The sequence below is a fragment of the Vanellus vanellus genome (genome assembly GCF_965231255.1).
Source record: "Vanellus vanellus genome assembly, chromosome: 25".
In the NCBI taxonomy this organism is placed as follows: Eukaryota; Metazoa; Chordata; class Aves; order Charadriiformes; family Charadriidae; genus Vanellus; species Vanellus vanellus.
Genome location: NC_138930.1, coordinates 2227357 through 2255312, shown reverse-complemented (window position 1 = coordinate 2255312; position 27956 = coordinate 2227357). Strand labels below are relative to the sequence as shown.

The window sequence follows — 27956 nt, the reverse complement described above, 5'->3', positions numbered from 1 at the left end:
GGGCGCACCGGGCGGAGCGGGCGCAGCGGGAGGCGGCGGCGGGCGCGGCGGGATGGACGAGCCCAGCATCCTGCGGCGCCGGGGCCTGCAGGTGAGCACCGGGGAGCGGGGAGCCGCCTCCCGGGGACCGGGCACGGCGAGCGGGGCAGCGGCGGCGGCTCGGGGGCGGGGGGGGAGGCGGGTGCTGTGGGTGCGGGTCTGCAATGGGTGGGTGCTGCGGGGGCGGGGGGGGCGGGAGGTGGGTGCTGTGAGTGAGGGGTGGGTGCCGCGGGTGTGTGTGAGGTGGGTGCTGCGTGTGCAAGAGGTGGGTGCTGCGTGGAGGAGATGGGTCCTCCGTGTGTGTGTGTGCAAGAGGTGGGTGCTGTGAGTGAGGGGTGGGTGCTGCGGGTGTGAGAGGTGGGTGCTGCGGGTGAGAAATGGGTGCTCTGTGTGTGTGTGTGTGTGTGTGTGTGTGTGCAAAAAAGTGGGTGCGTGGAGTGGGAGTTGGGTGCTCTGTGTGTGCGTGCACACGCGTGTGTGCAAGAAGTGGGTGCTGCGTGTAAGAGATGAGTGCTCCGGGTGGGTGGGTGCGAGAGGTGGGTGCTGTGAGTGAGAGGTGGGTGCCGCGTGTGCAAGAGGTGGGTGATGTGTGTGACAGGTGGGTGCTCTGTGTGTGTGTGTGCGCCCAAAAAGTGGTGCTGCGAGTGGGAGTGGGGTGCTCTGGGTGCGTGTGTGCGAGAGGTGGGTGCTGTGTGTGCAAGGGGTGGGGGCTGCATGTGAGAAGCATGTGACGGGTGGGACAGGAGCCGAGCACCCAGCACTGGGAGCGGGGCAGGGCACAAGCCCCCAGCCACGCCACGGGGTGCTGGGGGGGGGGGGGGCACCCGCCTGTGCAGGGGCTGGGGGCTCCCATGGGAGTGCCACGGTCCCTCTGGCCCAGTGCACGCCGCCACTCTGTGCCAAACCTCTGTGCCAGCGCCGATTTGCCCCTCTGAGCAGCTGCCCCCTCCATCACCCTGTGTTCCTGCTCCCGGCGGGGCGAGGGGCACCCATCCTGCACCCGTTCCCCACCGGGACCCCGACACATCCCCAGCCCCCCCCCCCCCCGGCTCGCAGAGCTGAGTGCTGAGCCTGATTTTCCGGGTGACCTCACGCCTCCATCCCCATCTGCCGAACGGAGCCGCAGTAACCGGGGGGGCCCGGCCCGAGCTGTCTGGGCGGTTGGAGGATGGCACAGCGCTGCCTTCATCCGAGCTGGCAGCTCCGCGGGGCAGCTGCGCTCCGCTGCACGCTCAGCCCAGGAAAGAGCCCTGCGCGGGAGCTGCCTCCGCACCGGTGCGGATGGACGGAGCCACGGCTGTGGGTGTCACTCCTGGCACTCCCTGGGGAGAGCAGAGCCACTGGACCCTGGCTGTGTGCCTGTATCCCCATGGCTGTAGGGGTGGGAAGGGGGTCCCACCAGGGAGCTAATCCCAAAGCACTGAGCAGAGGTGCCGTCCCCGATGCCATCCCCGCAGGGATCAGCTGATGGTTAATCCTGGCTCCCACCGGTACCTGCTGATGGCAGATGCAGCATGCTGGATGGGTGCGTTGGGCACCCCGTGGGTGCTGGACCTGTGGCACTACCCCACACAGGTCCCCAGGGCCCCCAGGGGATGCTCTGGCTGTCCCCGGGGATGCAGCGTGGCTGGAGAGCCCCCGGCAGTGATGGGTGTTGGGTGTCACAGGAACACTCTGTGCCCTTGCACCCATAGGTGGGTGGGGAGGCTGTCTTGTGGGGTGGGGGTGAGAATGGGGGACAGGAGTACCTGTCCTCTGTCCCATCTGTGCACAGCTGAGCAGTAAAACCCTCAGTGTGACCCTTCTCTGCCGCCTCTGCTCAGGGGCCGGTGGCCGGTGGCACGGCCCCAAGTGTCTTTGGGGGTCGGGGATGGGTGACGGAAGGCTGGATGGGGGTGCTGGGGGCACACAGGGACCCTGCACCCCCTTCCCCAGCCTGGACCTGGGGTCACCCAGTGATGCTGGGTGCACTGGGGCACCCACACCCACCCCGGGCACCCACCCCCTGTACCCACACCCGCCCCCGGCACCCACGCCACCCCGGGGCGGACGCACACCCGCGCGGGCCTCGGGGCTGCCAGGTCCCTGTGCGCCCAGGCATGATGTCACCCGTTGCCATGGCGATGCTGCTGCATCACTGCGTTGCAGCGCACCCCAACCCCGGGATTTCCGCAGGGGCTGTGTGGCGTGGGCAGCGGGATGGGGCGCAGGCACCCGAAGGGGTGTGGGGTGCATGGGTGCTGCTGCTGCTGTGTGTCCCCACATGGGTGGCAGCAGCCCACGGCCCGCGGGGACCTTCCTGCCCGGGTGGGGAATGTGTCTAAGCTGCTTAGGGGTACGGGACCAGCGGGCACCGGCGGTGGGCACAGGATCAGGCTGATAATGGGGCATTAGCCAGCACGTGCCGCCGCCACGTGTACCAGCATCCCGTGGCATGCCATGGCACGTGCCGGCCCGTTCACACCCTGCACCCTCGCAACGTGCCGGCGGGACCCGTGCCACTCTCTGTGCTGTGCCCAGTGGCACACGGGTGGGCACCAGGTCTGTGCCGGAGCCAGCCGGTACCCGCCACACCGGGAGGATGGCGTGGGCCAGGGTTCCTGCCCGCCCAGCTGCCCTTTGCCCTGTTGCACCACCTGCGAGCAAACAGCTCTTGCAAGAAATATTCCCAGCGGCCGGAAAAATAAACACTGCGGGGGCCACCAGCTGCTGCCCACACCCGGGGTCGGGGGGACAGGGACAGGGTGGGGGACAGGGTGCAGCCACCACCCCAGGGCCACACGCCAGCCAGGCGGCGGGGTGCTGCTCCTGCTCTACCACCCTCGTGCCCTCACTCCCGGGCCTGGCCACAGCGCCACCAACCCTGGGGACCTTGGAAGGAGATGTCCCCTTGCCCTGACCGCAGGCGGGTGGTTTGTCACCCTCAGTTGGCACGGCAGAGCCACGGCACCCTGGGCACAGTGAGCAGGGACCAATCCTGCAGTGTCAGCCTGGTGCTGGGGGCTGGCTGTGGGCAGCGGGGATGCTGCCAGGCGCGTGGCTGCGGCTGGTGGGACGTGGGGGACCCACGCGTGGGCACCCCCCGATGCCTGGGGCCACGCTCTGACCCTACTTCTCACTTTTCTCGTTGCAGAAGGAGCTGAGCCTGCCACGCCGCGGACGAGCGTAAGTCCCTGAGCTGAGCCACTGGGGTGTCACCGGGAGGGATGCGCTTGGGGACGTGGCACCGGCACCCTGGGGGACAGTGGGGATGGGCAGTGGATGGCGCCGGGGCTTGTTGTGCCCAAATCTGGGGTGGCATCGCCGTGTTCTCTGATACTGGAGGGACCTGACTGTGCGTGTACTGGGGTATGCTGTGCTCTGCTGCAGGTGTACTGGGGTGTACTGAGGTGTTCTGGGGTGTTGTAAGTGGCACTGGGATGTACTGGGGCATGCTGTGCTCTGCTGCAGTTGTACTGGGGTGTACTGAGGTGTTCTGGGGTGTTGTAAGTGGCACTGGGGTGTGCTGGGCTGTGCTGTGCTCTGCTGCAGGTGTACTGGGGTGTTCTGGGATGTTCTAAGCGGTACTCGGTTCTACCGAGGTGTGGTAGGAGGCTGTTGCGAAGCTACGCTGGGGTTGTGTGTTGAGATGTGTTGGGCTGTTACTGGGTTTAGGTCTTGGGGTGTGTTGGGGTGTCCTGTGGCCGTGCTGGGGTGTTTTGGGGTGTTGCAGAGGTAATGCAGCGGGTCCGGGTGCTGTGCTGGGGCTGTCCGGGGGCCACGGGGCTGCGTGCTGGGAGACGTGGGGACTGTGCCGGGGGGACACTGGAGAGGCACTGGGGCCGTACTGGGGCCGCGCTGCCTCGGGAGCAGCAGTGCCCCGGCACATCCCGGGAGCGGTACGGATCGGGGCTGCCGCTGCACCGGGCCGGGCAGGAGCGGGTGCGCCGGGGGCTGCTGTGCCGTACCGAACCGAGCCGTACCGAGCCGTACCGTGCCGCAGGGGCGGGCCCGGGCCCGGCGGGCCGAGCAGGGAGCCCCGGCGGGGCCGCCGCTGCCGCCCGCCCGCGGGAGCCGCCCAGCGCGGGGGCAGCCGGTGCGGCGGCGGCGCGGGGAGCGGGGAGCGGAGCGGAGCGGGGCGGCGGCGGCGGCGGCATGAAGTCGCGGCGGGACAGGTTGAAGATCCCTTCCCTGACCTTGGAGTGAGTCGGGACCGGGGCGGGGAGCGCCGGTGCCGGTACCGGTCCCGGGGGTGGGTGGGCGGCGGCGCCCCGGAGCATCCCCGTCCCGGAGCATCCCCGTCCCGCTGCACCCCCATCCCAGTCTATCCCCATCCCGCTGTATCCTCATCCCCATGAATCCCCAACCCCGGGCCGCAGGTCCCAGCCCTTCCTCCTACATCCACAGCCCCGGACCCCCACTCCGGTGACACCCTCCGGCAGCACCAGACCACCCGGTGTCTCGTCTCCCCCCCACCCCACCGCAGTGTCCCTGCTGTCCCCTGCACTCCCCCTCCAGCTCTGCCCCACTCCTCTCTCCCCACCCTGCCTGCCCCCCCCCCCCCCCCAGTTCCAGCCCATGTTCCCCCCCCTCCAGCCCTTGTCCCCTCTGCTCTTGGCCCCTGGCCCTCTCCTGACTCCCCAACCCACCCGGGGGGGGGCTGTGCCACCAGGGTGCCGTGCCACCGGGGCACCCCCCAGCACCCACTGACACCGCTCCGGCACGTCTTGCCTTGCAGCTTGTCTCCGAGCAGCCAGAGCCCGACGCTGCTGAGCCCCTGCAGCCCCTGCAGCCCCTGCAGCCCCTTACTAACCCTGCACCCCTGGAGGTAAGACCTACCCCCCCCCAAACCCTCCCCAGGCACCGTGGCCACCAGCTCCAGGGGAGGGGAGGGGAGGGAGAGGCAAAGAAGGGGGCAGCAAGGTGGGGATGTGCTGGGGGGCCCCAAAAGCGGCGCTGTCTTCTGTGGGGCTCATGGGGCAATGTGGCTGGGGTCTGTCACTAGCCCTGTGCACCCCAAAAGTCTCCTGGCCATGCTGGTAGGCTCCATCTGTGCTACCGACCAGTCCATTTCAGGGAGCCCCGATGGGAATGCCATTGTGCTGGCTCAAGCTCAGGCTCCGAGCATCCTTGGGTTTTGGGGGGGAGATTGCCTCAAAATCAGACCAGGGCAGGGCACTATGACGGGAGCAGGGTGGCACCCGCAACGGTGCCTTCATCCCACCCGGGAAACCTCCCTCGCCGCCTCTTCTGCTCCGTCGTGTGGGAAGGGGAGGGAGGGGCTGCTCTGGCACATGGGTGCCCCCCACCCAAAATGCCACAACCCCCTCGCGGTGCCCCCAGTGAGTGCTGCCGTCACGGATGCGGGTGAGCGGACCCAGCGGCACATGTCGGCTGCGCTCTGCCCTGGGGACAAGGTGCAGTGGGTGTGCTGGCACCCGGCAGTCGCACCCGGGCCCTGTGACCCGCGGCACCCACGGGGCAGAGCTGCAGCCTGCCTGGCACCCATGGGTGACGCCGGGCACCTCCATCCTCCGCAGGGGAGAGCGGCTGGCGCCGGGTGAGAGGGAATCAGTGGGAGCTCAGCAACATACAGAGCCATTTGTTGCAGGCAGGCAGGCAAAAGCCAGGGTGCTGCCTGCGCTCTGCCTGCATGGGGGGGGGGATGTCCCTGTTTGCCACACTCCCTCTCTGGCTGGCCACCCCTTACCCGCAGTGACCGCGGCACTGGGACAACAAGCACGGCCACGCGGTTGCTCGGCCAAGGCCTCAGGGAGGGCGTTTTTGGGATGTTCACGGTGGGGATGGGATGGGAAGGAGGATGGGGATGACGAGGATGGGGATGATGAGGATGGGGATGAGGATGGAGACGAGGATGGGGGTGACGAGGATGGGGGTGACGAGGATGGGGATGAGGATGGGGACGAGGGCAGGAGGTCTGGCAGCACCCCTGGGTGCCTCCATGTGCTGGCGTCTCGCGGCTGTGGGGCGAGAGATGAGGGGAAGCACGGTGCTGCACTTTCACCATGCTGAAACCCTGCCCAAACCTACCAGCATCGGGATTTTTTGGCCATGGCACTGGCCGGCTGCCGCCTGGCGAGCGTGGTGATGCCATCCCACGCGGCTCAGGCGGCTCCGCCAGCCCCGGCGTGCTGCCACACGGGGTTTTGTCACCAGCGCTAAGGAGGATGGATGTCACTGGGTCTTAGCTCGGGATCTCCCCAATTAAACGTGAAAGGCAGCGTGGGAGGGAGGTTGCGGGGTGCCGGGGCGCTCCCAGGTGGGTGCCCCTCTGAGCACGGTGTCCCGTGGACAGCAGGGTGCCGTTAGGGGACCGCTCCCCCCATGGGACACCCAGGCTTTGGGGTCACCCCTGCTGACTTGGGGGAGGGGGGATTTATACACCACCACCACCATCACCACCACTCCCCCCCAATGCACAAGCAGTGGATGCTGCATCTCCATGGTAACATTGACACCCCCCCCCCCCCATTTTGGGATGCTGCCCTGTCTCTATGGTAACCCCAAACCGCCATTTTGGGGTGCACGCCCATCTCTATAGTAACCCCAAGCCCCATTTTGGGGTGCTGCCCCATCTCCGTGGTAACCCCGAGCCCCATTTTGGGGTGCTGCCCCATCTCCATGGTAACCCTGGCCTCGTTTTGGGGTGATACCCCGTCTTTATGGTAACCCCAAACCCCCATTTTGGGGCGCCGCCTCGTTTCTATGGTAACCCCATCCCCCCCCCCTTTCCCCCCATCCTCCTCCGTTTTGGGGGTGCTACCCCCCCACCCCTCCCCGGTCTCCATGGAAACCCCGACCCCGTTTCGGGGCGCTGCCCCGTCTCCATGGTAACCCGGGCGCCGCCGGGCGGGAAAGGGGCGGGCGGCGGCGGGAGGCGGCGGCGGCGGGAGCCCGGCCCCGGGCCCGGTCCCAACCTCCGGCGCGGCCCCGCTCCTGGTCCCGGCCCCGCCGGCGCCGTTGGGCCGTGCCGGTGGGTACGGCGGGGCCCCGGGGGTGGGCTGGAGGGGGGGCCCGAGCACTCCCGCGATGTCGGACCCGAGCTGCTGGGGAGCCGCCCCGCCCGGTTACCGGGGCCAGCGGGCCGCCGGCGCCCTCCTCCAGCGCTCCAAGAGGTACCGGGAGGCGGGGGCCCGGCACCGGGGGGGGTACCCCGGGAGGGGGACCGTGTACCGGGGTGCGTGGTTGGGGGGGGGCATCCCGGGGGGAGGGAGGGAGCGTGTACCGGGGGGCGCTGGGGGGACGGGGGGGGGGCACCGGGGGCGGAGGGGGGGCACCGCGGGGGGCGTGGGGTGGGGGGGAGCACATGTACCGGGGGGCGTTGTTTGGGGGGGGAGAAGGGGGTTGCACCGCAGTGGGGGCACTCCGGGGGGCGTGGGGTGGGGGGGACGACGACCATGTACTGGGGTGCGTGGTTTGGGGGGGGGGGTTGCACCGGGGAGGGGGCACCCCGGTGGGCGGGGGGGGGAAGTATGCACCGGGGTGTGTGGTTTGGGGGGAGTGGGGGTTACACCGGGGTGGGGGGGTAGCATGCACCGGGGTGCGTGGTTTGGGGGGGGAACACACCATGCACCGGGGTGTGTGATTTGGGGGGGGGTTGCACCGGGGGGGAGGTCCCCAGAGTGCGTGGTTTGGGGCGGGGGGGGTTGCACTGGGGGGGGGGAGCACCGGGGGTTGTGGGGCTGGGCACCGGGGGAGCAGTCCGGGGTGCATGGTTTTGGGGGGGGATGTGCATCGGGGCACGTGATTGGGGGGGGGGTTCACCTGGAGGTTGTATCGAGATGCTCGTGTTGGGGGGGGGTGGGCAGCGGAGGGCACGTTTTTGGGGGGGGTGTGCATCAGCGTGCGGGGGTTGGGGGGGTGTCTTTGCACCGGGGGGGCACAGGGAGGTGGATGGGTTTGGGGGGGACTTTGCACCAGGGGTGCAACCTGGGGTGCATGGTTTGGGGGGGGTGTCTGTGCTCTGGGGGGTGCACACTGAGGTGTGTGGGTTGGGGGGGGCCGTGTACTGTAGGTGCATCTTTTGGGGGGGCTGTGCACTGAGGGCGCATCCTCAGAGCCCCGAGGTTGCTGGCGTGGGGTGGGCTGCGCACCGGGGGGGGTGTGTGCGTTGGTTGGGAGCCCAGTGCCATGGGGGGTGCAGGGTTTAGGGGTGCAGGGCTTAGGGTCCCGGGGCATGAGGGGGATGCATGTTTTGGGGTGCTGTGTGCCAGTCCCGGGGGGGGTCGGTGGGGATTTGGGGCTCTCTGCAGCACAGTGCGTGTTGGAGGGGGGGTCTTGACTGCACTAAGGGGGGAAATACCCCTGTGAGCCCCTGTGCCAAGGTGGGCACCGCACCCGTGGGACATGTCGCATGTGGTGACATGTCCCGAACCAGGGTGAGGGTCCCCAGCGTGCTGGGGGGTGGGAAGGGGCCAGTCCCTTGCAGCCAGATTGGGGGGGGGGGGGAAAGGGCTCACACATCCTTCAGAAGGGGGGCTTGGAGCAGTGTCGGGGGGTGCTGCATAAATGGGGTGCTGGAGGGGCTACCCCAGTGCTCCGGCTGACACACCAGGCTTGGCCCAGGCGGGTAGGTGGGACGTGTCCCCAAGGAGGGGGACAGGCAGCACTGCTGGCCCTGGGAGAGGTGCGGTGGGCACCCGCCGAGCCCCCCCCCGGCTGCGGGCAGTGGAGGCTGACACCTCCATCCTGCAGATTTGGGGTGCTGTAGCCAACCTAGACATAAAACCCCTTCCACGGCTTTATATAAAAAAAAAAAAGGTGTTTAAGACAGCGCGGAGGCAGAGGGGAGATATTCCCATTGTGAATGTCTTTTAATATTACTGTGGGCTGGCACGAAGCGACATGGTTGCTTAGCAAATGAATCCATCCAGCCCCGATCCCAGCCCCGGGGAGGCACGTGCTTCGCCCGGGCTGCGGGAATTATGGCTGCTGGCGCGTGAGGACGGGCGAGGGGGACACTTAATGAATAAGAAAAAGCGTTGGATGGGGTTTTCCAACCTGGGATGGCCGAGCCGGGGGGGGACCTGGGAGAGATGTGTAATTGGAGCGATGATCTAGGCAGTCATCTGTCTCCAGCTGAGCATGATGAAGCTGTAATTCTCATGAAGGGCGGAGGATTTGCTCTTCTTTCATCAGTATTCCTAGAATCCATGGCGAGAACCTATCTGGCCTATTTTACAGCGGGCAGAAAGCATATGGTGTTATTTAGTGGGATTAAGAGGTCTGAGAGATCCTAATTTCCCGTGGGGGGGGATGCTGAGATGGCCGGTGCAGGGCAGGACGGCCGGTGGTTCGGTGCCTGACGGGGCTCTTCTCCTCCGTGGATGCTGCGTGTGGCAGTTCACACCTCGCACGCTGTGGGAAAACGTGCCAGCAGACGCAACAGGTACCGTTTCCTATCCACTAACGGGAAACTGCGGCACGGGGAGGTGCGGGGATGCGTCCCAGGGTGCGGGGCAGTTTCTTCAGGCTGTTTTCTTGCAGTGCAAAGAAATAAGTAAGTCTATACCTGACTCGTTACCCCGCAATTCCATGTGAGGGTTTGGGATTTTGCTCTTGGGTGGTGCCCGGCACATTGCTCCGTGCTCCGGGGTGGGTTAATAAGAGCATCCGCAGTGCCAGGCTTTCGGCTGGGGTGGGACGGGGGGCCAGAGCGGGACGAGGGGCCAGAGCAGCTCCGCACATCGATGCCGGGTGGCTGGTGGGGTTGTGAAGATGTGGTGGGGTTGTGAAGATGTGGTGGGGTTGTGCATGGTGCATTTCACCATCCAGACCCTGGTCCCCAGCCTCCCCCATCCCAGCCTCCCCCATCCCAGCCTCCATCCCCGGAAACAGCCGAGTTCAGCGCCGTCACAAGTCGTGGAGAAGAAATGTCATGGAGAAACTTGGGATGCAGCTGCTTGGTTCAGTGGGTTTCGATGTTACATACAAACTTAGCGCACTGGAAACTGATTTTTTCCGGGACGCGATGATCCATAGCGCTTCCCCAAATCTCCAGGCGCATGAGCGCCGTGCGCACCTTTGGGGACTATGGAGGAAAAAGGCTGTCTGTGGCCACGCGAAGAAGGGAGCCGGGAGTGCCGGCGCGTGCTCTTAATCACGCAGCCGCTTGTACTTTGAGACTGCGCCCGCTCCCCTATCGCCTGACCCTGCCCTCACGCTGCTTCCACCGCCCTGCGCCCGCTCTGCCCCAAACCGCCGCCTTTCTGCCTCGTATTCGCCCGCTGGCGGTGCTCGGCGCCGGGATGGCATCTGATGCACGATGCTGTGCCCTCCTGGGAAGTTTTAGGGGTCGGATCCTGCGGGAGAGGAGTGGGATGAGGCAGCCCCTCCGCTCATTTCCCGGTGGTGGTCCTGCCTGTGGCCGGATGGGTTAGCGCGACCCTCGGTACGGCACGGTGCTGACTCCTCACCACCCAACACCGCTCGCCCGCGCCGTGGCAGAGCCATTTGCCGTGTAGAGACATCAGTGTTGTGCTGCACAGCCGGATCCTGCCCTTCCCGCGGGTCCGAGGAGGCAACCTGCGGGAAACGGCCAAATTTTGGTCTGTCTCCTGCCTGTGGCCATCCCAGCCATGCCGCGCCAAGGCTGGGTGCTGGTGCTGGTGGTGGGAGGTGCCGGTTCCTCCTCGCAGGCGGCCTCGGGACGGGTGACACATTATTTTGCTCCAGGCTTTAGGGTCACACCGGCTGTCACACACTTTCCGCGTCCTTTGAAATAAGTGCGGGACGGCAACGGCAGTGTCGAGGCAGCCTCAGAGATGCTGACGGCGATTTTCCACTCCATTTTTGGTACCAAATGTGCGAGTGGGTGATGGAGGCAGAGAGGGCAGCAGCCTTAGCTCCTGCCCTCAGGGCTCGGCAGCTCGGCTGTACCCCGAGGCTTGTTTCTAGCCCGAGGTTTTCCGTGCCGTGAAGGATGGGAACCAGCTGTAGGTGATGCATCAGGCGAAGGGGGGTTAAAGTGGCGCAAGATGGTTGCGGAGCCGAGGGTGGAGCGGGCGGAAACAGGAAACGTCGGCCTCCCTCTGTGTCACCATTACTGGAACTCGCTTCGCTAAAGGGCTGTTTTCACTTCCAAAATGAAACCGAGCAAGCAGGAGCGAGCCCCTCGTCCCCTGGGATGTCCCCTCCCTCTAAGACAGGGAAGCACGTGCACCCCCGCTCCCCGCGGCAGGACCGAATGGGGAAGAAACACCAAAGCTGGCTGCTCTCTGCAGCCCTCCCGGCTCATAAACCTCTCCTTGTGCCGCTTCGGTGGCGGAGCGGCTTTGCTTGCAGTGCCTCAGTTTCCCATCCGGCACGCAGAGCCGGCGGCGGCGAGAGGCTGTGGTTTGCCCTTGCCGGGCTGCGAGAGCCACAATTGGCGTTCGAGCCTGTGTTTAAGCAAGAAAAGCAACCGGAGGGGCCGGGCAGGGTGGGGGGAAGGGGTGAATGGTGGTGGGGGGGAAAGGTTTCTGCCTCCCCCCCGCAGCATCACGGCTCAGCCCCGGTGCTGAGCAGGAGGTGCAGAGCCCTCCGGAGCCGCTGCAGCTCCGGGTGAGCTCAGGGTGATCAGGGATGGGGGGGTGTATCCCGGGGGGCATCCAGGGACCCCTCATCCTGGGTGCAGAGAGGGTGCAGCTAGCAGAGCAGAGGTTTTGGGGGGGTCCCAAGCACCCTCCCCGGTCACCGGCTTGGCTGAGATGTTCAGTCTCCAGCAGAGAAGTTGGGGCTCACGGTTTTAGGGGGGGAGCGGGAGGAGTCCCGTGGGGGGGTGGGACACATGCCGGTGGGAGGTGATGGGGTGCGGGGTGTCGCGTGCGGAGCTCTGACCACGCATGAGGAGCTCTGACCGCGCGTCGCCGGTGTTGGCCGTGCATCGGTGCCATGTACGTGCGTCCGGAGGGACGGCGTGTTGCGAAACGCCGTCCTTTGCTTCCCTTTTGGGGTTCGGTGGAGAATCCCTTCGCCCCACGTTCATCCTTTAGATTTTGCGGGTGTATCCGGCCATGGCGTGATGTTAAACGATGTCTTTTAATTAATGGTGTCCGTTCAGGTTCCTGTTCCCAGCCTGGCGAGGAAATTCAGCGTTGCCTTTGCCGATTTTGCAGCCCGAGGAAGCGCAGATAGAGGAAGGGGAAGGTTGTGCTCGCGCTCGCGCGCCAGCTAGCACCAGCTCCTGCTCTGTGCTGTGGATATCTGCAGTTCCCTCTCGGCAGAGTGAAAGAGAACTTAAACGAGCCCATCGTATTTGAAACGGGGTTGAAATGGGCTGCATACGGCGGGGGGGTGGGGTGGTGCAGCATCCCCGCGGGCCGGCGGGATGCTCGAGGCCGGGCCACGCTTGCAAGGCAGCTTTGGCCTCGGGGCTTGGAGAAGGGCGGAAAGGAAAGGAAAAAGGAAATTCCTGCAGGAAGGGTTGAAATCGTGCGAGTTGGGAGGGTGGGAATGGAGATGGTGATATGGAGACCCGGCGCTTGTGGAGGGTGGTCTTTCGGTTGTTCCAGAGGAGCTCTGTGGGGTGCTGGGATGTGGTACCAGGATGGGAGTTTTGGGGTGTTCGGGGTGTCGAGGTACCGGTGGCATCAGCATGGACCCGTGCGTGGTGCTGCTTTTCACCCTGGCGCCGGCGCGCGTGGCTTCCTCCTGCTGCCTGCCGGAGCGCGGCCGAGCCGGATCTGCCGGGGCATCGCAAACACCCAGCGACGCCGCAAACTCTCAGGGGGTCGGGGACCAGCTGTCCTCCCTGCTGTGACATAGGGACCACCAAGTGTAAGATTTATAGGAACTGGGGGCATTTTCCACGCGATGGAGTGGGTCGGGTTGCGGCCGTTTGGCATTTCCATCGCTTCCTCCTTTTACATCCCTTTTTCTATTCCTGCCCTCGGCCCGTTGCCCAAGGGGCCGCCGGCCTCTGCCCTCCCCACCGAGCCAAAACCAGAAGTGGGACCTCGATGAGACAGTTCGTCGTTAAAAATAACCCCGTCAGCCTGTCTCCGGCAGCATTGAACCGGGGACGGATCTTCCCTGCGGCAGGAGATCCGTAATCGATGGGGTGCTGGCAGCCGCGTCCCCTGGCACAGGGCATCACATACAAGCGGACCCATATGTGCCCGAGCACGTCCAACCCTGCCCGTCCTTTACTTCCCCAAATTAAATCCCTCTTTTTCTTCCCTAGTTGCCGAAGCAGCAATAGGAAGAGCTTAGTGGTGGGCACCCCCTCTCCGACCCTCTCGCGGCCTCTCTCCCCCCTCTCCGTGCCGACAGGTAAGGGATGTCCCAGGGGATGGGTCGAGCATCTCCCAAAATTACCCCCATATTTTGGAGGGTAACCTTTCCGTTTCTGCGGCACCTTGTCAGCGGCAGTGGGCTGGCCGTGGGTGCCTTGTCCAGGAGGGAATAGCTTGGGATGCGATTTACCCCCTCTTTCCCACGAAGGAGTAGCTCGCGGTGCCGTGCCGGGGCGGGTATCGGGGTGACTTTTCCCCCTTTCTCCCCGCAGCCGGGAGCAGCCCCTTGGACAGCCCACGCAACTTCTCCGCCAGCACCTCCATCAACTTCCCCTTCGCTCGCAGGTGAGCTCCCGGCCCTTTAATATTCACTAATAATTAGAATCCACCAGATGGGACTTGTTTTGTTGATCTCAAGTGATGTTTTGATTTTTTTTTTTTTTTTTTTTTTTTTTTTTGCTTTTTTGCTCCCTGATTTTTGCTCTGGTGTTGTTCGCTCTGCCGTAACCGGTGCCTTCCACCACCCCAGCCATGCTCCTCGGACTGACAGGTGAGTACCGGGCACAGGCTGGGGCCGCGTTCCGGGGGGATGTCTGCTCCACATCGGCACAGCCCTTCTTCATGTGCATCCCCGGGTGGGAGATGTTGCTCTGGGACCGGGCTCCCTGCGGCTCCGGGAGCAGAAATACCCCTGTTCCCATCACAACATCCCTGGCCGCCAGCTCAGCCCCAGCTTGGACCCGCTCCGAGCACTCCTGACGGATGCTCGGCAGATATCCAGGGATGGAAGCTCAGCCGGGTCCCCGCGGGGGCCGATCTTGCTGCATCCCCTCCCCAGCCCGCGCTGCTCGAGGCGCAGACGCCAAAATCCCGTTTAACTAATTAACTAATTGCGCACATGGTGGAGGGGAGGGGGGGCGGATGGCTGATTTTAACCCATCGATCCTCACACGGAAAAAAGCTGGAGGCTTACGGACGGTTTTCACGCTTACAACGGAGCAAAAAGCCAAAGCGGGGGGGTTGTGAGCCCGCCGGCAGCGAGGGCAGGCGGTGGTGCCGGTGCCGGATCCGGCACCCTGCCAGCTCCCGCTGGCCTCGGCCCCGCATGGGAAACGGCAGCGGGAGGTGAAGGGCCTCGTCTTGACCTGGACGTTGCCCCATCCATTAGAAACGTCTCCAAGAGGAAGCATTCGCCTACGTAGGAGCGTTTGCCTTCCTGTTTATAACCGGGCTCCGCTCCACGGCGCCTCTTGTCTCAGGACGGGTCTTCAGGAATCCCGATTTCTCACAGAACAAAATCCCAGAAGGCTGAATTTTTCTCTAATTAAAACTCGGATTCTCGCTTTGGTTTTTGTTTATTTTTTTTTTTCTTTTCCATCTGAAATGGATTCACCACCCAACCGAGCCCCAGTGCTGTCCCTTCGTGGGGACCTTGCTCGCTGTCACTGTCCCCGTGGCCACTTGCAGAACAGCCCCCCCTCACCTTCAAACCCCTCTTATTTCACCCAATTTCAGTCCGTTCCGAAAAGAGGTTTCAGGGCTTTACTATTCAAGCCAAACCTGCGTCCTCTTCCCCATTCTTATCGCTCTGACATTATCTATTTGCATTTAGATGTTGGGTTTTTTTCCTCTTTGTGATGGGCACGTTTGCACTCGCAGGGCTGATGGCAGAAGGTGGTCACTGGCTTCGCTACCCTCCTCTGGCTATGGGACCAACACCCCCAGCTCCACTGTCTCGGTAACGTTTGCTTTCTCGTGGCAGCAGGCGAGAAGAACCCAAACCCCTTGATTTTTGGTGAAATGCTTCCCGAGCCCTGTGGCATCAGTTCCGAGGCAGCCCGTTTTTAGAGGACCATATGCTTTAGCTGTATAGTGCTTTCCAAATGTGCTTTTAAGAAATCCGTGGAGCCCAACAAGGGGCTTACAGCATCCCATCCCTGGGGGGTTAGAGCATCCCATCCCTGGGGGGTTAGAGCATCCCATCCCTGGGGGTTAGAGCATCCCTGAGAGTTACAGCATCCCATCCCCAGGAGTTACAGCATCCCCGGGGAGTTACAGCATCCCATCCCCAGGAGTTACAGCATCCCATCCCTGGGGGTTACAGCATCCCTGCCTGTCATGGGTTGAGCGTGCATGGGCACATCCTGACCGTGCAGGGCAATGGCCGGGCAGGAGCCCCCCCAGGATGCTGCTCAAGGGACGGGGCTCAGCGCAGATGGGTTGAGTGGGCGAGCTGGGGGAATTCGGGGCGGGATTGGGCAGTGTAGACCTCCCCAGGCTGGCCTTGCTGTCCGTATTTCCCCTTACCAAGCACAGAGCGTGCTGCCCGTCAGTGTTTCCAGCCTCCTAAGAGGCTCCGAGGACTATTTTCCTCGTGGCCTTGCTGGTTTCCACCCCGCTGCCGGGAAGCACGGGTCTACCTCCCGATCCCCTGCCATCTCCCTTTCTTTCCAGTCGTCTTCGTCCTCCCAGGAGCGCCTGCACCAGCTGCCGTACCAGCCCACCCCCGACGAGCTGCATTTCCTTTCTAAGCATTTCCGCAGTACGGAGAGCGTCACGGACGAGGAGGGGCGGCACTCGCCCTGCCTGCGCCCACGATCCAGGAGCCTCAGGTACGGCACCCGCTGTGGGGAGCACCCACGGTGCTGTCGGGACGATGCACCGGGTGCCGACACATCCAGCTCATCCTCTGCCCTCGTGTGAGCTGTTACTGGGACGTCCTGGTCCTGCTAAGCCCGTCCCAAGGTGTTGACCCCGATGTGGGTTTCCCCCTTGCAGGGGAGAGGAGAAGCTACGGCTTGAGGTGGGAGATGCCCCATCCCTGGGAATGTTCCAGGTTGGGTTGGACGGGGCTCTGAGCAACCTGATCTAGTTGCAGATGTCCCTGCTCATGGCAGGGGGTTGGACTAGATGGCCTTTGAAGGTCCCTTCCAACCCAAACTATTCCATGAGCCTATGATTCTGTGATCCTAAGCCCCATGATTTTGGGCATTAGGGTCTGGTTCTCAGCATCTTCTCGGCTGTTGGGATGCAGCGTTGCTCTTCCAGCAGCAGACAACACCTAAGAGTGAGGTTTCCTGGGGCTGAAGCTGGAGAAAGTGGGACTTTTTCCAAAAGAGTTGGTTTGCAGCTTCTTGCTCAGTTGTCTCAAACGTTCTGGTGCAGAGAAGGGGACCATAGAGCAGAAGCCCAAGTGGTGGCTGTCCTGGCAGGCCATGGCTGGGAGGCCACCAGCCTGACCTGCCGTTAAGAGGTTAAAAATCCTGTTTCTGGGCTCGGGTCGGGAAAAATCAGCTGTGTTTGCTGGGTCTGAGCATCAGCCTGGCCTTTGCCTCTGCAAAAAAACGAGGAGCGCAGGTGGGCAGGCATTCGCGGGCTGGAGAGAGGAAAATTTGGGGAGAGCATCAAGCTGGCGGCCGTAGCATTCTGCGAGCTGACCCTACGGACCTGCCAAGCTCCGCGTTGCCCCTCCAAGACTGTGTCCCATGCAAGGAGCCGGTCACGTTTCTGCTTGTCCAGCACCAGGAGCTTGTGCTTTTTGTAGGGGATGTTTCAGTTAAATCCTCTTTTCCCTCTGAAAAAGCTCCCGACCCTCTTTGCGCTGGAGGCAGAGCCATAGCCCTGCGTGTTGCCGGCTGAAATTTCATTAAAATCAGATTAATTACCTGACAAGGGTTTTGCAGGTGGCGAGGTTTTCACCGAGGAGGTGCCAGCTCTGCGGTCGGCACGGCACGGCCAAGGCTGAGCTGGGGCTGGGGCGGGCGGCGAGCGGCTCGGGTCTGGTTTTAATCACCGCATTTAGTATATAGAAGTTAATGAGTTGCTGGTGGCTCCTGCGACGTGCTTTGCATAACGGGATCACCAGGCAGGGGCCTGAGAGAGGCAACGTTGGTTGAGGGTAAGAGAGAAGCCTTGTTTAATGAAGGTCCCTGCGTCCACCATGGGGTTTGGTTGGGTTTTGGGTTTTTTTGCTGGTGAGCTGCAGAGGGGCAATGATGGTGAGAAATTGTGGGTTCCAGAGGAAGGAAAGGATGAGCTTGCTCTTCAAAGCCAAGTTGACTGACGCACCTCTCAGTTCTGGATTTTCAAGTCACTTGAGTTTGGACATCTGGGTTTGCGGGAGGTTACCCTTCCCTGCACCAGGTCCCAGGGACCTCCAGATCCATGCACGGTGGGAGGGATGCTGATGGAAGTGCTGACCCAAGGCTGATGTTTCCACTCGGGTGACCTTTAAGTGCTTGGGATCAAAAGTTAGGAGGAGGGAATAAATTGCTCTCCCGGAGTAGTAGCTATTTGCATAGATGTAAATGACTTGGACTTCGTAACGCAACTGGCTTTCTCCCTCCGCAGCCCTGGACGGACGAGTGGAACGTTTGATAATGAGGTTGTGATGATGAACCATGTCTACAAGGAGCGGTTCCCCAAGGTAACTGCTGGGACTGGGGAGGATGAGCATGACGTTAGCCCCTCCACAGCATCCTGATAGGGTCTTCTTCAGAACAACCTCTTCTCCGTGATGGAATACAAGATGCATGGGTAGATACTGGGTGGGGTGTTGTTGAGAACCAAGGGGGCAGGGACTCACAGGTCTGCATCATCACACATGCAGGCAGTGGTCTGTGGAGACTTTGATGGAGCTCTTCCAGCCTGCTGGAAGCTCGGTCCCAGGTGGGGCCATGATGTGCACATGGATATTGGAGCTGCAGAAGGTGGTAGCCAGAAGGTGGTAGCATGAGATCTGGGCAGGCCAAACCCAACGCAGGTGGTGGTAGCATGAGATCCTAACTAGCCAAACCCAACACATGGTATGGGGTCACAAGTTCCCGGGCATCACCATCCATTCTGCCTTGCAGGCCACAGCCCAAATGGAAGAGCGTCTGCAGGACACCATCACAAACTTCTCCCAAAGCAGCACTCTGCCGCTGGCAGACGGGGTGCTGGGCTTCATCCACCACCAGATCATCGAGCTGGCCCGTGACTGCCTGGCAAAGTCCCAGGGAGCTCTCATCACCTCCCGCTACTTCATGGAGCTGCAGGAGAAACTTGAGAAGATGCTCCGAGATGTGAGTATGGGGCGCCATTCCCTGCCCAGTGCCATCTCCTGAGGCCACCGATAGATGCCTGGCTTCTGTCTCCTCTCCGTCAGGCTCAGGAGCGTTCAGAGAGCGAGGAGGTCAAGTTCATCGACCAACTGGTGAGGAAGCTGCTGATCATCATCTCCCGTCCTGCTCGCCTTCTGGAGTGTCTGGTAAGACACAGCAGCTAATCATGCGTCTTGTCTTTCGTGGTCTGCGCCCGCCCGGAGAGGAGGCAAAGCCATGAAAGACAAGGCATCTTCTCACCACCTTGCTTGGTCCACCATGGGAACCGCTGCTCCTCACCATCCTGGCCAGGCTGTAGCAAGGAGCTAAGACCATTCTTAGCATTAAAGCCATTTCTTGAAGAGGAAAAGCTGGTTTTTGCTAGCAGAGTAGGGAGATGTGAACTTCTTGGCAAGCTTTCTCATCCATTTTCAGGGGTTTTTTTTTAGCTGTGGCGCTGAATTTCTAAAGCACTTTCCTTTGTGCTGTGGTTCCTGCAGCTGGAAGGAGCTCATGGAGCTTTATTTTTTTTTCCATCAACGCTTTACATGGGGAATGATGCTAGAAACAGAAGAGCATTTAGCTTAGCTTTCTCCTGCAAGCGTCCAGAGCCTGTCCCCAATTTCAGGTGTCACCTGGAAGGCTTAGAGGAAAGGCTTAACTCTGCAAGGTCTCGCTCCTCATCTGTGCTTGGTTTTCCCTGTCCAGGAGTTTGACCCGGAGGAGTTCTACCACCTCCTGGAAGCTGCAGAAGGACATGCCAAAGTTGGCCAGGGAATAAAGACCGATATTCCCCGATACATCATCAGCCAACTGGGTCTCGTCAAGGACCCTCTGGAGGGTAGGTAACCACTTGGGTTTGTGGTCCCGAGGTCTGCAGTGGGATGTGGACTTCCAGTTTGGCAACTGGCGAGCATGAACGGGCACTGGGAGGTGGCAGGGGGACTAACAGGGCTGAGCTGGTGTCGTGGGGTGGGTCACAACAGGACCAGGATGGTGTTGAAGTCCCCTGGCCAGCCCCACATCCCTTGTTATTGCTCCCAACACATTCCGCAAAGCAGATTAAGCTCAAGAACGCTTAATCCATAGGAAGCCACGGCCTTGCAGGGGGAGCCATAATCCCCAAAGAACACAGGAATAACTATGGAAAAAAAGAGAATTATGTAAATGTTTAACCTTGTGTTGAACCTCTTAACGCCATGACCTGAATTCTCCATACGATAGCTCAAGCAAAGTGTGTGGCTAAATCCCCGCAGGGTCTCCTGGTTTGGAAGGGGAGTGGTTGGTGGGGGGTTATTTTGGTGGGGGTTGAGCATGAAGAAGGTGAAAAACATCCCTGTCTTCTACAGAAATGGTCCAGCTGGATCACTTTGACAGCGGGAACACCATCACGCCAGAGAACGATGATGCCTGTGAGGTGAGCGCGGTCCTACCTGCGTGTCCCACCTTGCTGCCTCCAGCTTCGTCCTGCCTCACCCACACCAAAGCTCCTTGCAGCAGCTCCTCCGCCATCTTAGACGTTAATTCGGGTTGCCTGCAAGGGTGACTGCTGTATTCGGGTGTAATATCTCACAGTCCCTCATCTGCCGCCTTAAGTGGACAGAGCTCAGAGTGGGCTCTTGATCCGTAGCACACCTTGGTCTTCTGGTTTGGGGTTTGTGGCTGGAGAGGGCTCAGGGAAAGATGTCCTCTGGCAGTGAGGAACAATTGGAGGTGATTTGTGATGGTGCTCGGTGAATTTCTGCCTGCACTCGGAGCGCCGGCATGGCGGGAAATGTTAAAAACCTGTGTCTTCTTCAGAGCCAGCCTTTGACCACTGCTCCTCGGAGGAAGCCCTGCGAGGCGGACTTTGAGACCATCAAGCTGATCAGCAATGGGGCTTACGGGTGAGTTGGGAAGTTCGTAACACTTGTCTCCATCTGTAAATGTCTCCAAAGTCCTCCCCATCTGAGCCCCATGGTGCTGCGTGGTTGGTCCTGGTATTAGAGGACGTGTTTTGAGGTCCAGCTGCTTCACTCTCTCCTAGGGCCGTGTACCTGGTGAGGCACAGGGAGATGCGGCAGCGCTTCGCCTTGAAGAAAATCAACAAGCAGAACCTTATCCTGAGGAACCAGATCCAGCAGGTGTTTGTGGAGAGGGACATCCTCACCTTCGCGGAGAACCCCTTCGTGGTCAGCATGTTCTGCTCCTTTGAGACAAAGCGACACCTCTGCATGGTGATGGAGTATGTGGAAGGTGAGAATGGGATTCAGTGCTGGAGGGAGGAGGAGAATATAAATGTCTGAGCATTGAGGGCACCACCTGGACATCTCATGCCCTGCTTTGCTCCAGGAAGCAGAGGGAAGTGTGAGGAGATGCTTTGGTGATCCTGAGTCATATCTTGATGAAGGTGGTGGCCATGCTCACCTTAGGAGAGCATTTGTGCTCCATGCGCAGGGATCAATGCTGCTCCAAGGAGGGACAGGAGGGGCTGGCTGGGAGCCTGCTTGGCAGGAGAGGCAGCGTAGCCCTGCCCATTGACCTCCCTGCCTTCTCTGAGCCCCTCGTGCTCAGGAGGACCCATGTCCCCACAGGGGGAGATTGTGCCACATTGCTGAAGAACATGGGCCCACTGCCTGTCGACATGGCGAAGATGTACTTTGCCGAGACTGTTCTTGCGCTGGAGTATCTCCACAACTACGGCATCGTCCACCGAGACCTCAAACCTGACAAGTGAGGACGTGGGTCAGGTCTGAGCAAGAATGGGGTTGGGTTTGGGTGGGGAAGGGGAGAGGGACTGATCCAAGCCAAGAGGATAAGGCAGAATGAGGTCATGGGTTTTGGTGCCCAAAGACCTGGTTCTGTGCTGTTGCACCAGGACCAGAGGTCTTGGGGTCCAGCTGGTCCTGCTCAGGTCTCCGCAGAAGCAAACGGCATCGTTGCAGGGTGTCTGTCTTCTCTTGCAGTTTACTCATCACCTCCATGGGCCACATAAAGCTGACAGACTTCGGTCTGTCAAAGATCGGCTTGATGAACATGACCACGAACCTCTACGAAGGTCACATGGAGAAGGACACTCGGGAGTTCATGGACAAGCAGGTACAAGGTCCTGCTCGCCTGGCTGATGTGCCATCACCAGGGACCGGGATAGCCTCAGGACCTGTTGCAAAGGTCATTGCAGAGGCATTAGCTGCCGCTTCCCACGCAGGTGTGTGGCACTCCGGAGTACATCGCCCCAGAAGTCATCCTCATACAGGGCTACGGGAAGCCTGTCGACTGGTGGGCCATGGGCATCATCCTCTACGAGTTCCTGGTGGGCTGTGTCCCCTTCTTCGGAGATACCCCCGAGGAGCTCTTTGGGCAGGTCATCAGCGGTGAGTGTCGGCGGCAACTTTGCTCCACGGTTTGCTCTTCCCAGCAGCCGTGTCTCGTCCTTAACACATGGAGAGCTTCATTCCTTCATTTCATACTCGGCTGAACAGCGAGGAGGCTCCTCAAGCTTTGATTTCCCAGTTTGAGAGGATGTTTTTATCTGCTGTGGCTCCTGGGGGACTCTTCTCTTGCCCAGAAATGACTTTTCCTGTCACCTTGCATCATCGCAGCCCCCATTGTGTCCAAACTCTTCCAGCTACTCCAACCTGCTTTTCCTCTTTCCTTGCAGATGAAATTATGTGGCCGGAAGGGGACGAGGCTCTTCCTGCGGATGCGCAGGACCTGATCACGCGGTTGCTGAGACAGAGTCCCCTCGAGCGCTTGGGCACCGGTACGCGTGGCAGCCCCTGCGCGGCGCAGGGGAGGAGGGGGGGTGACCCGGAACCCTAATTCATGTCAAGCCATTTGCTGAAACCAAAGCGTGTCCTGCCGCGTTGAGGATGCTCGGAGGAGGTCCCCTGCTCGGGGTTCACCCCGGGAAGGCTGCAGAGGGCTCCGATCCATCCTGTTTTGAGCCATTTGCTCTGTGTGGAGGAGACCGTGCCGTTTGGGGCGGGAGGGGGGGGGCATCCCGGCTCCTGCCCCATCCCCCTGACGCGGGTTTCTCTGCCTGGCAGGGGGTGCGCACGAGGTGAAGCACCATTCCTTCTTCCTCCACCTGGACTGGAACGGGCTGCTGCGGCAGAAGGCCGAGTTCATCCCTCAGCTGGAGTCGGAGGACGACACCAGCTACTTCGACAGTGAGGCCAAATCCATCCCCTTCCCCGCCCTGCTCCGCCAATCCGTTATCCCAGCTGCGGGTCGGATGATCCCACGGGAGATGAAAACCTCCTGGGTGAAGCCAGTGGCTTTATAACCCAACTCACGATGCAGACGCAATCCTGTTTCCAGGCTGCTCAGCTTTACCAAAACCCCTTACTTTCTCACCCCCAAACTCTCCTGGGATTTGGGACCGGGCTGTCAGTTGTAACACAGCTCCCTTGTGGGTGCAGGTCCCACTGGGGCTCCGTGGGCAGGCAGGACACGGGGTGACGGCCCTGCCTGCTCTGGCTCTTGCTTTCAGCTCGCTCCGAGAGGTACCGCCACTTGGATTCGGAGGATGAAGAAACCAACGATGAGGAATCATCTGTGGAGATCGGGCAGTTCTCCTCCTGCTCCCACCGCTTCAGCAAGGTGCTCCAACCCCGCCTCCGGCATCCGAAATGACGGGTGCTACAGCCAGCATGGTTGTGCCGAGCATCGGTGTCCTGCCTGACACCGGAGCACCTCGGTTCCCGAATTTCTGCTGCTTGCTGATGGCTCATCTCCTCCTCAGGTGTACAGCAGCTCGGAATTCCTGGCGGCTCACTCCAACCTCAGCCTCTCGTCCTCCGATCGGAGTCACAGCGAGGACAAAGAGGAGCGATGGGACAGGCACTCGGGAGACGAGGAGAGGAACCGGCTGGCGGGCACAGAGCCCCGGTGCGTGGTGAGACGGGGGATGCAACGCTGATGGGGGCTTGTGCCGGCACCGAGGGTTTGCAGAGGCATCGGTGGGACGTGTCCTGGGGTGCTGCAGCGGCTCGACGCCATCCCCCTTGCCCATTTTTCGTTGTCCCGAGCCCTCCTGCTCTCCCCGCACAGGCTCCGCTCCTGGACGTCCTGCAGCTCCACGCCGTACACCTCCCGGCACGAGCGAAGCCGCAGCCCTGCTGCGCTGCCCAGCACCTACAGCCTGGACACCATGCCCAAGTTTGCCTTCTCCTCGGAGGATGAAAGCCCTTGTGTGGCATCCTCCAAGCCGGAGAGACCCAAGTTTGTGCTGGGAGACCCCGACGTGGGGACCGGCAGCGCAGTAAAGCCATCGGCATTATCCGGTGAGTAGGCTGTGGGCGTTGGTGTGGGGTGCTCTGGGGACAGCCAGCATCCCCCACGCTGCGGGGTGGCTTTTCTGCGTCCCCAAACTCTCCCTCCTCTCCTCTGCACAGCCGATCTCGTCAGCCTGAACCGCATCCGCCTCCGGAGCAACAGCACCGGCACCAAAAACTCCACTCCCCGGGGCCTGGAGCCGGGCAGGACCCGTCGGCTGAGCACTCAGAAGGACGTGCCGGATAGGCAGAGAGCCTCGCAGGGCGGCCGCGTCCCCAAATCCGCCTCCGTCTCAGCCCTGTCCCTCATCATCACATCAGGTCCGTGTGCCGCGCAGTTTATCCTGCCGGATAGCGGCTGCCGCGTGGTTTTCCCGGGCTGAGCCGGCTTCTCCCCCTTGCAGACGACTTCAGCAGCGGCGCCCTGATGAGCCCCATCTCCCCCCACTCCCTCTCATCCAACCCCTCTTCCCGCGACTCCTCCCCGAGCCGAGACTCATCCCTCGCCATCGCCAGCCTGCGGCCCCCCATCATCATCCACAGCTCGGGCAAGAAGTACGGCTTCACCCTGCGAGCCATCCGCGTCTACATGGGGGACAGCGACGTCTACACCGTCCACCATATGGTCTGGGTACGTGGCCCGGGCTCCACGTGGGGAGGGACTGGCGGTGCTGGGCACCGCTTTTCCCGATGGGGGAAACCCCGGCAGGAAATTTAGGTTTGTATCCAAATAAAACCTCGGTCTTTCGATGGCAGAGCGTGGAAGAGGGGAGCCCTGCGCAGGAAGCGGGGCTGAGAGCGGGCGATCTCATCACACATGTGAACGGCGAATCGGTGCTGGGTTTAGTTCACCGGGACGTCGTCGAGCTGCTGCTGAAGGTAGGTGACCGGCACCGCGCTGCTCGCCCGGCTGTCTCCCGGCACCCGTGCATCGGTCCTGCAGCTCCCCAGCATTGCCTCCGCCAACAGCCGAGGCGGGAGCCGGTTCGGATCCGGCGCTTGGACCGCAGCGACTCATTTTCTGCCCCTCAGAGTGGGAATAAAGTGGCCCTGCGGACCACCGCCCTGGAGAACACCTCCATTAAAATCGGCCCCGCTCGGAAAAACAGCTCCAAGACGAGGATGGCGCGGAGGAGTAAGAAGAGCAGGAAAAGGGACGGCCAGGACAGGTGGGATAAAATGGCATTTGTCCCAGTGTGTGCCATACCAGGGGGTGATGCTCCGGCTCTGCCATACTGGGGGGTCCAGCAGGGTCCCATCCTGCCGGCACCAGCTTGGCAGACTCGGGGCCACCAGCTTTAAGGAGAAGCCGAGGCTCTTCGTTTCCCCACTACCTTTTTGTCCCCCCCCGCCAGGAGAAAATGCCTTTTCAAGAAGATCTCCAAGCAGTCGTCGGTCCTGCACACCAGCCGCAGCTTCTCCTCCGGTCTCCATCACTCGCTGTCCTCCAGCGAGAGCCTCCCGGAGTCCCCCACGCACAGCCTGTCCCCGGGTCCCGCGACGCCCTGCCGCAGCCCCGCTCCCGACCTGCCCCCAGGTACCCCAACCCGTTGCGGGGGGGGATATTTGCTGCGGGCACGGCGGGGGTGCCACGTGTCCCTCCATCCCTCGCGGTGACCTGTTTCTCTTTGTGCGGCAGATGCTGTGTCCCCGCAGAGCACCTCTCCCTCCTCCAGCACCCCAACGTCACCCGCCGGCCACGTGCGCCCCAGCTCCCTGCACGGGCTGGCACCCAAACTGGGTGGGCAACGCTACAAAGTGGGACGCCGCAAATCCACCAGCAGCATCCCCCCCTCGCCCCTCGCCTGCACCCCTTCCTCCGCCCAGCGCCCGCCTTCTCCCCAGCGCTCCCCGTCCCCGCTCCCAGGGTACCCCAAAACCCCCCATTCCTTCCAGGGCAAGACCCTGTCCCCCCCAACCATCGTCCGGCAGAGCTCGCGACCCCGCAGCGCCGACTGCCCCCGCTCCCCCCTCCTCAAACGCGTCCAGTCGGCCGAGAAGATCGTCACCGTCCTGGCGGAGAAGAAAACCGGCGGTGGCCGCAAGCTGGGACTGGAGATGCCTGCGATGGATGGGGAGACCATCGGGGAGGGCGAAGCACCGGCGTACTCCGGTGAGCACGGTTATCACCCCGCTGGCTCCCGGCTGGGGGAGAGGCACGACCGGGACCAGGAGGTGGTGGTCATGCGGCGCTTGAACCTCTCGGAGCGCCGGGACTCCTTCAAAAAGCAAGAAGCGGTTCAAGAAGTGAGTTTTGATGAGCCGGAGACGGTGCCAGTAAACGAAGACAGCGGCAAGAGCGAAGCCGGGCAGGGCACAGCTCTCTGGTGCGGTGGCACGGCCGGCACGGAGCCGAAGCCAAAGCCCAGCTCGGTCCCGCAGATCGCGGTGCAGGGCTCCGAGAGCGACGAGCAGGAGCCGGCGGTGGCCGAGTGGGAATGCCAGGGCTCCTACCCCATCGGCAACGCCGAGCAGCCGGACGGCAGCATCTCCTCGCTGCGGTGGGATGGATATGAGCATCGGGACCATGGCTCCCGGCAGCACCGGAACTGCGGGGAAAGAGCAACCGGCCACCGGCAACCGCCGTGGGTGCCGCCGGTACTGCCGGCACGGGGCCAGGAGCCGGCGGGTGCTCAGCTCCCTGCACCCCGGGGCAGCCCGTGGAGCGGGGCCGAGCACGCCTGACCCCCACGCCGGCACCTGCGGATGGTTCAAGGTCCCCGTGGCATCCCACCGCCTCCCCGAAAAACCCATCCCGCCTGGCGTAGCCGTGAGATAAACGTCCCCGGAGCCATTTCGGATGTCAGCGCTGGCCGGGCTGGCTGCGCCCCGGCATTTCCACCACCCCCTCCCCCGCGAAGGCTTTTTGTACTCCCCGAAAGATGCTCATATTTTTATAGAGACGCGGGAGCTTTTCCGGCGGCGGCGTTTCCCCGGCAGGGCCCCAACCTTTGTGTATAGAAAGGACTCGATGGAAATATTCGTTAGTTAATTTATTACTTTTTATAAGCTAAACGGGCAGTGCAGGACCGTCGCAGGGTCCCACCCGGCCCCGGGGGGGTCCCAGGCTTTTCGGCGCGTCTCGCAGCCGGATGACACGCTCTTTTCTAACCTTGCAAAGACCCCCTCGCTTTTCCTCACTTTCTAACTTTAGTTTTAGCTGGAAACACCCCAAAATTCCAAAGAAACCCCCGTTGGGGCAGTAATTATAATATTCAAAATTTTTAAAAAACCCCAAACCTGCAGCAACATCCCCTAAACGCTGGCAGCCCAAGCTGGGATGCATATGGGTGATTTTATATGCGTATGGTTCATCGTGTGATGATGCATATGGTTCATTTTATAAACGTATAGCGGATGTAAAGGTTTTAATTCTTTTATTCGGAGCCTTTTGGAGCCATACAGCTCCATCGGCCCTTCCAGGCGGGAAGAGCAGAGACCTCCCCGTGAGGTCAGCAATTGGATGTGAATATTAATGGGATTTTTAGGAGTCAGTTTTTGCTCTGCGTTTCTTCTGCAACCACATCCCGCAGTGTTTGTCAGTCGGTGCATAAGGACATTGATAAAAAGCCAATATTTATTTTCTTTTTTAAAAAAAAAAACAAAAAAAAAAAAAAACAAAAAAACCAAACAGCGAGGGCCTGTGCTGCTTTTCCTTCATTTCTAATTTGGAAATTTCACCCTCCTTTTTTCCTCCCCCATCGCTTTTTATCCAACACACTCCGGCTCAACCCGGCATTTTTGCCCCATTTCTACCGTTTTCTATGATATAAACGTTTCCATTTGGTTATGCATGTACCGGCTTTCCCCCCGCCCCGCTGCGCTTTGCCACCCGGGTGCTTTGAGCACCGTGCTGGCGAGGGGGAAACCGTCCCTGGTTTGCTGCCCCCCCTCCCCACCGTCGGGCATCACCGCACCAACCGCCCACAGGCACGTTTCCTACCCCAAAGCAGCCGGCGGATTTTTTGGGCTGTATGTTGGATTATTTCGTGTGCATGTGGTTTGTGCCAGACTCCGGATCCCGCTTCTCCCCCTGTTTAAACCGGCGCCGTTTATCCCCCCCCACCCCCCAAAACAAGCAGCCAGAGCAGCTCGGTGTCTCCTTTGCCTCTTCTTCCACCATCTGTATTAAGGTCTTGGGAAGGCAGTGGGGTTTGGGGGGGACACCAGGCACCCCCTGCCCACCGGCACCGCGGGAAGGGGGGGCTCAGCCGTGCACCGGTGGCGTGGATATGGCGGGAAAAGGAATTTTCTAATGGAAAACGTCTGAAGAGCCAAGGGGACCGTGTCTTCCTGCCCAACGCCCGGCTCTGTTCTTACCTTCGGGAAGTTTTATGTTGTATTAAAATTGTTCCTTGTGACGA

General features: G+C 61.7%; 1 protein-coding gene across 1 annotated transcript; it reads left to right on the top strand.

Annotated features, from left to right (window-relative positions):
• Positions 1-52: 52 nt before the first annotated feature.
• Positions 53-27956, top strand: MAST3 (microtubule associated serine/threonine kinase 3; the record flags this gene model as incomplete). Its single annotated transcript, XM_082495193.1, has 29 exons — positions 53-91; positions 3173-3204; positions 4757-4846; positions 13202-13290; positions 13526-13598; positions 13783-13803; positions 14913-14991; positions 15708-15865; positions 17604-17679; positions 18107-18316; positions 18400-18501; positions 19043-19175; positions 19684-19751; positions 20135-20220; positions 20361-20569; positions 20908-21046; positions 21280-21412; positions 21522-21687; positions 21975-22076; positions 22363-22485; positions 22809-22918; positions 23061-23206; positions 23369-23601; positions 23713-23913; positions 23997-24223; positions 24349-24471; positions 24625-24761; positions 24948-25129; positions 25232-27956. The coding sequence occupies 29 exons, from the start codon at positions 53-55 to the stop codon at positions 26275-26277; spliced, it is 4533 nt and encodes a 1510-aa protein (XP_082351319.1). The 3' UTR covers positions 26278-27956.